General features: G+C 44.3%; 1 protein-coding gene across 1 annotated transcript; it reads right to left on the bottom strand.

Moving 5' to 3' along the window:
• Nucleotides 1-7,456: 7,456 nt before the first annotated feature.
• On the bottom strand, nt 7,457-11,896 carry LOC308104596 (multidrug resistance-associated protein 1-like; the record flags this gene model as incomplete). Its single annotated transcript, XM_080455045.1, has 1 exon — nt 7,457-11,896. One exon carries the CDS (start codon nt 11,894-11,896, stop codon nt 7,457-7,459), a length of 4,440 nt encoding a protein of 1,479 aa, XP_080311171.1.
• Between the last annotated feature and the right edge of the window lie 352 nt (nt 11,897-12,248).

The following is a 12,248-nucleotide window of genomic DNA, read 5'->3' as shown; positions in this document are numbered from 1 at the left end:
GGTTGCGAACGCGGAAGGAGGCGCCCGACCAAGTGGAGCTTACTATGTAACCATGCTTGGGTTGTGTGTGTCTCTGTCCGTGTGTGTCTCCGTCTGTGTCTCTGTGTTCACGCTCTCATTGGCTCGCGCCCCCATGTGACTCGAAACTCCGTGCTGAAATGCCAGCAGCTGCACTGCCTGTATACAGCCGGCAGAGTGCGGCAGAGTGCACTACTACAGTGTGGTTGAAATATGGCAGCCACAGTCAATCTGCGTTCGCCTCCAGCGTTCGCACGTCTTACTTGTGTATAGTGTGTGGCAAAAATCCTGAAGGGGGCGTCAACAAGTGGCATTTTGTAGCGGCGGCCATCTTTGTGGGGTATAAACAGGTTGACTTAACATTGCCCCCCACAAGTATGTTTGCAGCAACTATGCCACGCCACCCCCCCCCCCCCCCGTGGTGACGACACGTTGGCAAGCACTATTGGGCATCCGGCATACAGGGCAAATGCCCGGTGGGCCGACCAATAATGGGCCGGGGGCAGGCCTGTTATTATTTATTCTATTCTTTTTTTTATTGCCCCCATCTTAGGATAGTTACAACATGGCTATTCCCACCATGATGTTACCACACTGCTGCCATCATAATCACACACTACTGCCTTTATTTTTGACACAGTCATATAACCAGAAACAGATTTAACCCTAAACATACACTAGTAAAAAGGAGAGAATAGTAAATGGTCCATTTATAGAGCACCTTTCTCGAACAGATTATCAAAATGAATGACTGAGATAAAAGGTCCAGCTTTAAAGGCCAGTCTAGGCATCAAAGCCCTGACCTGGACCAATGTCAGCATACCCGTTTTGTGATAAGGTTGTAGATCAGCAGCCAGTCCTACTCTGACATGCTTTATACATAAGCCCACTGAATTTGTTGTTTCAAGAGATCCTTATTTTTTCATTATTATATCATTTAGACATTCGGTTTAACTACTAAACCACAGTTTGATTTCATGAACACATTTTTGAACATTACACTGAGAGGAAAAGAAACCTCACAGAATTATGTTAAAAAGCAATACACATGTACACACGTGTGAACAGGGCCGAAATTGTATCACATTTGACTTGCCGATATCTTGGAGATATACCACACTTTTCCTTTTCCTTTCAATAAATAATTCGTATCAAATTCACAACAATAAAATATCAATGCACAATAAAGTGCAGGGTGCGTAATTATTGTGAATCCAATCTGAATAATACTGCTTAACGACTACGCCACCTTTTGTAAAGAGGAAGGTCCCCTATGTACACACTTTTTCCTTTTAGGCTTTCACAGGTTCGGGTTATACTGGTACGTTTAGAATACTTTTGGTATCCTTATCCTTGAGAACACAACACTTGAAAACTCCCATGAGGAACTGGACACGGAAACACTTATATCAAAATGGTAAGTCACAATTTATTGGGTCCCTATTACAATGGCATCTGCGCCTTAAAACCAATCAAAATAAACACTATACTAATAAAATACCTAACTAAACACAGCATTTACACAACAACTATAAAAGCAATTATAAAGTTGTGCAAACTACGCAAGGTTCTTTATCAAAGGGGTTTCACTTAGCAGGGGGTTCTTTGCAACAAGTACTTCAAAAGTAAAGTGCAGTGCCAATAAAGTCCTTGGATAGTCAACACGGTCCGTTCAAGGGGTAATGCTGCATGTCCATATAGGAAGAGGATTTTAAGCCAGCCTTCTTTGTCTTCTTTTCTTCTTTCTCTCCGTCTGAAATTATAGAGACTTGGACCAGTTCATCTGTGCATTTACAGTATATTGCGTCGTTCTCAGGCAGTGGTTATACAGGGATTACGTTGCGTGTTCAGGTACTTACTTGCCGGCCAGGTTTTTACACCTGGCACTGAGTTAGTTGCGTGTGCAACGTTATCGCCACTTCTCAGTCTCGTCGCTCCTTATATGGTCTGGTCTCATTGGTCTCATGTGGTCATCTCCTTTTATGGTCTGGTCTCGCTCTCTTCCTCCCCTTCGGTTCAATCGCTCTCTCCTTCCTTTCCTCGTATGTAGGCACACCTCGGCTTCCAAACTCCTAGGTGGCTGGTGTGTCTACACTCACTTGTTCTTCACTCTGCTCCGTGTTCCTCCGCACAACCTTCCCCTCTGCTGTCCTTCTCCTTCTGACAGGCTTGCTCTCTCTTGGTGCTCTGCTCAATGTTTCAAACGGTCCCGCCTCCACTTTTATACCTGGGAAACCACACCTCTCGCCTCTTTCATTTGTTCTTGGTGACATTACGTCTGGTGACATTGGCCATGACCGTGTCCCTTGGGCGTGACCTCGTGATCACCTTCAGCCAGTTAGAGTTCTAGGCAGACATGGACTAAGGGACCGGGGGAAAACAATTGTGGATACAATACAGTGCATTTAATGTGATACAGAAAATAATAAGATGATGGCGTTCAGTGAGAAAATAAGTATACATTAAGCACCAATAAAATAAATACCAAAAAATAAGAAAACCCCCGTTTCAACCTTGTCACACATGCGCACGCACACAGAACAACCGCCCAAAGGTGACTGCATGCCAGTTGCCCTGACCTCCCTGATCATAAGGAAATTCTGGACAAAATACCCTCTTGATCCGTTGCAGTTTTATTATAAGAGGAATCATGCCAAGCTGTTTGTTGATTTTTCATCATCTTTCAACACTATTCAACCCCACCTGTTTGTGGATGAACTCTGTAAACTACTTTGGCGTTGACACTATTTTATTGATTGGATCCTCTCCAATAGAACGGTGAAGCTGAATGAGAGCATGTCAGGTGAGCTTTGTTCATCTACTGCTTCCCCCCAGGGGTTTGTTCTGTACTCATTTATATATTTTTATATGACTGGGACAGTTTGCTTACTGATATATCCTGAAGATAATTGATGGCCATGACGATGAATCATTCAATCAAACAAACAATATTAATAATATACTATTCTAATTGATTGATTACTTGCTTCTATTAACCACTTATGCCCAACATTATACTTTAGTCATATGATTGTCACGCAGAAATAACATACAAGCTCACAAGTCACAAAGTGTCGCATTGTGTCCTTGTAGATCTGCTATTTTTGCAATTAATGAACATTTCCGCCAATAATGATATCCCCAAAACCAGAACACCAGGGTTGAAGTGGTTAAAGTGTCATCATGTATCTTTCCTGGTGATCAGGCAGCCCATATGGGCTTAGAGGACATTGATCAAAGAAAATAACAATATGTAGGCGATCTAGGCATCACATACTGTTTCAGTCATAGTGTTATTGTGGGCTCGCTGCAGCAGCAGCGAGCACACTATTGATGTTCTACAATATTTCTTTCTCTCCCAAAAGTATGGCACCTAACTACTCCCACATACTTTCACTTAGAAACTCCATTCAAACTGTAAAAAATTCAGCTTACTGTGTACATCTATGCTTGTACTTTTCTTTTTGAAATAATTTGTAGTTTTTGAAATAATTAACTTTAAAGGATCTACACCATGAATTTAAAAAATAATAATAATATTTAATATCATGTTGTTTATGTCCCTCAAACGTTTTTCAAAAGGTTTGAGCCTAAATCAAGCCTCAGAGATACTCATTCCAACTAACTTCTCTCTGGCTTATAAAGCACTTTCACCTGCAATACCACATTGTCCTGTTTGGCACGGGGCGCTATTGAGCCAGTTTGTATGCATGTTATCTCCTGGTTCTGTGTGGAAAAAGTAAAAAAAAAAATAAGAAAAAAAAGTAAAAAGAAAAAGTGCGCACGGGTCTGCTCTCCGATTTAATCCAAAGATCTAAGCTGTGTGATGTATACATTTTTAGTTAAGACCATTAATATAAACCCATGCACCTACACACTGTAGCAATCAGTGCAGCTGCTGCTACCTAATCTGTCAGTCATTGGCTGTCAGGCAGTGGTGCTGCAAAGTATCTAAGTACATTTACTCAAGTACTATACAAGTGCTTACAATGCACAGTACAATTTTGTGGTACTTTTACTTTACTTTCCATTTTTGTTACTTCTACTCCACTACAATGACAGCTTTTTGACAGCTTTAGTTACTTGTTACTTTGCAGATTTTATTATTAATACAAAACCTACAGTAACCACATACAGCCGATCTACAATGTGATGCGTTATGAGCTTGTAGATCTGCTATTTTCTGAACATTTTAGTACTTTTACTTTGGTACTCAAAGTATATTTTGATGCTAAAACGTTTGTGCACTGCAAGCTCCAAAACTCCCCCCACACACACCCCATACTCCACCTCCCACACCACATGACATACCCCCCTATGTCATACATTAACTATAAAGAAAAAGCCGATCTACAAAGTCATGCGTTGTGAGCTTGTAGATCTGCTATTTTGAACAAGCTTGACAATCTTTGGAAGATGTCAGTACTTTGGTACTTAAAGTATATTGTGATACCAATACTTTTGTACATTTTTGGCACGCTACTAGTTCTACATAGCGTGGGACCAGACGAATCTGCCAGTGCAAAAAAAAAATGCCCTCGAAGTCCTACATGCTTACACCTAGAAACACCATCCAAACTTTAAAATGTTCAACTTACTTTGGAATCGTGTGCTTGTACATGAATCTTTGAAATGTTTTGTCGTATTTAGAAATATTTCACTTTAAAAGTTCAGAAAATTATAATGGAAGTCAATGGAAGATTTTGGTCCATCACAACTCCTTCATACTTTCACCTAGAAACTCCATTCACAATTAAAAAAATTCAGCTTACTATGGACTGAAGGTTTTACTCTGAAATGTTTTGTCGTTTTTCAGATATTTACAACCAATTTAATCCAATCAGGAGAGAGAACCCATACAGGATAAAGAAATTAAATTGGCAGTGAGGAAACATAAATGAGCAGACAAATTAGGAATTGGAACACAAGCTGATACGTGATCTCTATGAGGTTCTTTCTCCTGATTGGATGAAATGGGTGACTCACTTATTAAAGAGTTGGACACCTGAACAAACGCTCTATAGCAATGATTACTATTGGAATGCTTTAACGTTTGAACAATAACATTTCGTTTAAATCAACTAGTAATCACTTATAGCACGTTTAAGTCAAATCACTGATATTACTGGATAAAGGCAGTGAATAGAAGCCTTTATGTGAGAACCTGTTTGAGCAGGTATGTGTGGTCTGTTTGCCATTGCTCAGGGCTGTTTGCAACCCTTTCCTCAATAAACAAAATGTTTTCTTTAAACACATAATATGTGTTTAAAGAAAGATGTGTGTTTATTGTGGAAAGGTGTGTGTGTGTGTGTGTGTGTGTGTGTGTGTGTGTGTGTGTGTGTGTGTGTGTGTGTGTGTGTGTGTGTGTGTGTGTGTGTGTGTGTGTGTGTGTGTGTGTGTGTGTGTGTGTGTGTGTGTGTGTGTGTGTGTGTGTGTGTGTGTGTGTGTGATAAAAACAAATAAAGCCACTCTGGGCTGTCACCATATATGGCCATTACAATAAATACATAAAGCCATCAAACTACACAAATGACCCCGTATTTTTCTGTATTTTGCTGGATGATGTGATTACCTCTACAAAATGCTCTAGTTTCAAACCTGTTAGGTCCAATGGCTGTTTTTGGGGGATCTTCTGTTTGACATAGATCTTTATCTCACAATCTTCAAATTTCCAAAATAAGTAACACACTGAGCCACTAAGACTGCACACCCATCTCATCAACCAAACCAGTCAATCAGTCAGTCTGACTTTTAACTGACTGTTGGTACAGTTCCTTGTGCAGTTAACAAAGAAAGTCTCACAATATTGAAAAATAAACCTATATAATTCAAGTAATGCCAAAAGGAAAGTTAAATAAATAAAAAGTTAAATGCTACTGTATTTAACCACTTTTAACCTGGCATCCCTATTTTGCTCATGTCAATGTAGGTCAACATTTTCCAAAGAGTTTCCAAAACTTTCCAAAAGTAGCTGCATTAGCCGATATATCATCATATATCATATCATATTTTAAAGAATGGTATAGTATACTACATGCATGTTAAGAGCGGAAACATGACGTGAACACATTTGAAACATGTGCTGTAGTTTATCTATCCACTACATTCACAGAGGGGGGGGTTGAATTATCCCACAAAACAACCTATTGAGTTCTTGACAGGTTTGATCCTATTTTGTTGAGTTAATATCGTCCAACAACATAATGGTCATGTTTGTGTAAGGCTGTATTGTATGTATTTATTCTAATGCTCACGTGACAGCCCGAATGGTTTTATTTGCACCTGTTAATGAGTATTTCTGTTTCAAGACATAATTGTGTTTGTATAGGCCAGGGGAAAATTGACTCTCAACGGCCTTTCTAACCATGTGTTTAGAGCTTAGCTGAAGACACTGCGGTACTCTCCAAGAGACATTTAAACTCTCTTTGGGTAATTGGCGATCGAAAGACAGACAGACAGACAGACAGACAGACAGACAGACAGACAGACAGACAGACAGACAGACAGACAGACAGACAGACAGACAGACAGACAGACAGACAGACAGACAGACAGACAGACAGACAGACAGACAGACAGACAGTGTATGTTTGGAGGTAGTCCAACATTTTAAACGTTTTAAATGTTGCACAAAATTACAGCTATTTCCCAGATTTAACATCATGAAGCACACTAATAACATTGTTTAAATAGGAATGTCGAAAATAGCTGATTTACAAGCTTGAGATTGTAGATTTTCTATTTTCGTAAATAGACGTATGTAACGTCTATGTATATATATGTAACCGCAGCCACTGTGATGCGTTGTGAGCTTGTAAATCTGCTATTTTGGAGAAGGCTTGACAATCTTTGGAAGACGTGAGTACTTTTACTATGGTACTTCAAGTATATTTTATATAGTAGTGACACACACACACACACACACACACACACACACACACACACACACACACACACACACACACACACACACACACACACACACACACACACACACACACACACACACACACACACACACACACACACACACACACACACACACACACCAGAACATAGGGATGTTTTTCAGTAAAAGTGGTGGTCTAATATTACATTTCATTACCACATTTCAGTAAAGGTGCACTGTAGTAAGTGATTTATCTTTTAGATAAGTATATTCTGAGAGTAATATTTGCTATAGATTGTTCAGTAGCAGGGGGCTGGACCTTTAAAAAACAGCAACAGATTGAATATAGTGTTCAGACCTGGTTGTGAAAATACTGGCTTGCATGGAGGGCTAGCTGAGGAGGCAGAGATGTAGACTTTGGAGTGTGAAGTAGAATATGTAGGCTAACAACCAACGTTTAAATTTTTTTTTTCTTTTTTCGATTCATCCATCTCATGGTATGGGAGTTAGAAGAGCAGAAAGGAGGAGTACAGTTGGATGTGTCCAGGTTCAGACCAACCTGGAGTCTTTGGCCATCTTGTAAAAGATTCCTCTTTGAGAGATGAGGTTGGAGGGGGTATCAAACTCAGCCATCTCTCCCTTGTCCAACACCAGGACCCTGGTATAATCCATGATAGTGTTGAGGCGATGGGCAATGGTCAAGATGGTGCAGTCCTCAAACTGGGTGCGGATGGTGGACTGGATTAGATTGTCTGTCTCCAGATCAACGGCGGCTGTGGCCTCATCCAAGACCAGGATCTTGGTCTTCCTCAGCAGAGCTCTGGCCAGACACACCAGCTGGCGCTGACCCAGACTGAGGTTCTCTCCTCCTTCAGAACATTCATGGTTGAGTTTGTCTGGCAGACCTGATACAAAGCTTTTGAGGTGGGCCAGTTCCAAGGCTGTCCACACCTCCTCATCAGTGTAACAATCAAATGGGTCCAAGTTCATCCTCAAAGAGCCTGAGAACAATACTGGGTCCTGTGGTATGATGGTGATTCTGGAGCGGAGTTCGTGCAGGCCCAGCTGAGCAATGTTGACCCCATCAATGAGGATGTAACCTTCGGCTGCTTCAATGATGCGGAACAGTCCCAGTGTCAGGGAAGACTTCCCTGCACCTGTACGCCCTACAATACCCACCTTTTCCCCTCCCTGGATGGTGATGTTGATGTTGCGAATGGCCAGCACATGGTCCTCACGGTAACGCAGGCCAAAGTCTCTGATCTCAATGTAACCTGCTGTTGGCCAGCCAGGGGGCAGGGTGGATGGGTCATGTTTCCACTCTGCCTCTTTCTCTGTGTCGCCGTACTCTTTGACCCTCTCCACAGCCACAATGTTTGTTTCCAGATCAGAAGACATTGTCACCATCCATGACAGAAAGACTGTCAGCTGCATAGCATAGGATATTGACAGGCCTATGATACCAGGACTCAGGCTTTCTCTGGCCATCACAGCAAATAAAGCAGCGAATAACACAATGCAGTTCCCCACAAACTCCAGACGGACTGCCATCCACCTGTTGGCCACGATGCTGGGGTAGTAAGCCTTCTGGTTGTGATCGACGCGCTGGTCGCTCTCCTGGATGAAGCGCTCCTGCTTGCCGAAAGCACGAATGACGCTGGTTCCCAACAGGGTTTCGTTGAAGTGGGTAAAGATGGGCGATCGGCTTACCGACTCCAGCCGCTTGAGCTGGCGTGACGATGCCAGGTAGAACCTCTGTACAAAAAAGTAAAGCAGTCCCAGTGGAGGGATGATGATCACGACCAGTGGCGTGGCCACCATTATCATGACGCATCCATCCAACACGTTGAACATAGAACCAATGAACATTCTGATGATGCTGGGGAGTAGTGAGTCGATGGTGTCCGTGTCCTTGGCAAAGCGGTTCACCAGGTTGCCGCTGGGTGTGCGCTCAAAGAACGACATTGGTGAGCGCAGGACATTAAACAGCAAGGACTGGTGGAGGTAGCGTGAGGCCAGGATGCACCCAATGTTCAATGAGATGGCATAACAGAAGACCGCCACACCTTGTAAGAAGCCCAGAGCGCCATACACACCCAGTCTCATCTCCTTGTAGGGTTGAGTGCCGTTGATCACTGGGTCATCTGTCCACCGACTAAGCCAGTAGTTGGACAAGAGCGAGGCCAAGTGGTGAGCAAAGAACATCATCAGAGTAATGCAGGAAAGCTGCACTCCTATGGCCTTCGTGTACTCCCAGAACACAGCCAACTTTACCTTTCCTGTGTTGGCCTTGTCTGCCTCCATCAGCTTGCCCACTTCATTGTTATTGGCTTTCGTCCCCAAAAACTCATCTCCTTCACTCTTCTGACACACTTTTGTTGAGTTACTGCTGTTCTGAACACCTTGACCAATGACAGTAGCAGGGCCACCGCTTTCCATTCCCTTTGGTACAGAAGTTGAGTTGTTGCCTTGCTCGGCGTTGGTGTAGGTATGCAGGAACTCTGCAAAGGCCCCCTGTCTGGCCATCAGCTCCAGATAGGACCCCATCTCTGTGATCTCCCCCTCCACCATCACCAGGATTAGGTCAACTTGCGGCAAGTAGCTCAGGCCGTGAGTCACCAGCACACGTGTTTTGTCCTTGAGCATACCCTGTGGGCCGATGATCTTGTCAAAGATGTGTTTTCCCACGTGGGCATCGACCGCAGACAGCGGGTCATCCAGCAGGTAGACGGAGCAGTTACAATAGACAGCCCTGGCCAAGCTTACCCTCTGCTTCTGACCTCCTGATAGATTCACTCCCTTCTCCCCAATCTCAGTAATGTCTCCTGCAGGCAGGATCTCCAGATCGGGCAGCAGGGCGCAGGCCTCCACAATGTGCTGGTACCAGCTATCATTCCTCTCCTGACCAAACATGATGTTGTCTTTGAGGGTGTCATTCTGAATCCACGGCTGCTGGGGAACATAGGCCACGGAACCCTTGACAGTCACAGTCCCGTCTAGTTTCTCCATTTCTCCCAGCAGAGCAGAGAGCAGTGATGACTTTCCGCATCCTACATGTCCAACCACTGCCACTAGGGAACCTTCGGGTATGGACACATTCAACCTTTTCAAAGTCTCTGGTTCATCTCTGGACCAGCTGAAAGCCCCGTCCACAATGGAGATACTGTCAGCAGATCCTGCAATCATCTTCCTCTCCACGCTGTCCTCCTGCAGCTCCTCGTGAGACAGGAACATATGTAGACGCTTCATGGAAACGCTGGCCTGCACCATGCTGCTGATGACCATGGGCAGCATGTTGAGAGGGAAGCGCAGGATGTTGAATAGAGCCAACGACACAAAGGCCTTCTGGGCATCCAGCACGTTGTTCTCGTCACTCAGAACGTACACAGCGAACGTAGACAGCGCTACCAGAAAGGGGGTGCTGATCCAGGCGAAGGTGGATATGGCGTCCAGGTAAGCAGCCTTCTTTAAGACACGCAGCTCGCTATCGCGGATAGCAGATAGCTTTTCATTGAAGGCCAGTTCCCAAGCATACAACTTCAACACCTTGATGCCATTCAACACTTCGCTCATCAGCTTGATTCGGCTGTCTTTACTCTTCATCTGAGCTACCTGGTAGGCCTTGGTTTTCATGGCAATTACAGCATTGACTGGCACCACCAGAATCATCACGGCCACCCCTGCCAGTACAGATGGACCCAAGTTCTGCCAGAGGAAGTACAGGGCCAATACCACCTGTAGTGGTGCAGACCAGATCATGTTAATGTAGGGGAAGAGGTCCATGAGTCTCTGGGCGTCTATAGACATCAGGTTGACAATCTCACCCACTGTGGAGGTACGTCGCGCTGCATTAGTGATCACCATGGCCTTTCTGTAGACAACTCCAATGATGGCGGTTCGTACACGCATACCAGTCACAAAGCAAATATGACAGTACTTATGTAGAATCAATGTCTGAATGCAGGAACACACAAACAACAGCAATGTGTAGAAGTAGCCCTGCCAGGAGGGGGCGCTGGAGTTGTTGACAAAGTAGATCAATCGTCTGAGGATCTCGGGCCCGACAAACAGGAGGATGTCGCAGATTATCTTGTAGAGGGAGGACATGAAGAAGTATGGTCCAAAATTCAAGCACAGGGCCCAAAACAGAAAGGGCTCTCTGGTCTTTTCCTCTGGCTTTTTGACTTTTTGGCACTTTCTGTTCCAGCCCTGGAACAGGTGTGGGACGACCCTCTGGGAGCAGTCCTCAGGGTTCAGGGACCACAGGTCTTTCTCCTCCAGAGGACGCTTGTAGCCCGTCATCATCATTCTGGTGATCCACCAGAATGTTATCCTGGACAGGAATGAAGCCCGGGCCTCAGGACAGGGATTCTGGTCTTCAATGGCCTGAGAGAACAGTGGTGGAGGGTCTGAAAGGCAGGACAGTAACAGGGCAATGAGCAGCAGGGCATAGTACACATAGAAGGTGGTGTATTGCCACACACACACAGCTGACGGCTGGTCAAGTGCCTGAATTATCTTGGACCTGAATGTGACTGTGGCACAAACCAGAGCCAGGAGCCAGAAGCCCAGCATCAGCCCAGACGACTGGATTCCTTTCATGCGCTCGTACTGGGTCAACAGGGTGGCCAACAGCATGGTGACTCCGAGTACGGTAGGGCTAACCAGGTAGACCGGTGCAGGAGCACCGTGTGGTTGGCTTCTTTCCCAGACAGAATAGAAAAGATCTGCCCAGCAAATAATCCACAGCAGAAAGCCAACCGTCGTTTTGGATCTGTTGAGGTGGCTCATGCCGTTGTAACCACAGTTATAGCTGCGGAGGTAGACGAGGTAGAGCGGAGCACACAGCCAGAGGTAGAGGCAAGGTAACCACACCAGTACTGTGTTTTGGAAGCACTGGGTTAGGTCTGGATTGGCAGTGTACCAGGTCCGGTTCCAATCCCAGATTGGATCGGAACCGTTCAAACCGCAAAAGTTGTCTAAGCCCATTAAATGTAACATAATGTAAGTAAAGCGTTGTGTTATTTTTAAGCCAGTGTGCAGGGGTCTTTCAAGTACCGTTCCACCTGTCCACCTTGGAACTGCACTGAATGAAATTTGCTGCTGCGGCAGCTTTTACTGTTGGCAGTTACAGCGTAACCTAGCAACGGACACTGTCTGCTGCAGGTTTTGTTTTCCTAACATTCTCTGCTCAGAAAATATTATAATTGAGGTGTAGTGGGGCGGGGCAAAACGGGACAGTGCACCCACACTGTTAGAAACGATACACAAGATCTACTCAATAAAATGTAGGCAACTATTTACAATCATTATTATTATTATTATTATTATTATAAGTAAA

Source organism: Gymnoscopelus braueri (genome assembly GCF_963280865.1).
Source record: "Gymnoscopelus braueri genome assembly, chromosome: 17".
Lineage (NCBI taxonomy): Eukaryota > Metazoa > Chordata > Actinopteri > Myctophiformes > Myctophidae > Gymnoscopelus > Gymnoscopelus braueri.
This window is presented reverse-complemented; position numbering and strand designations above follow the sequence as displayed.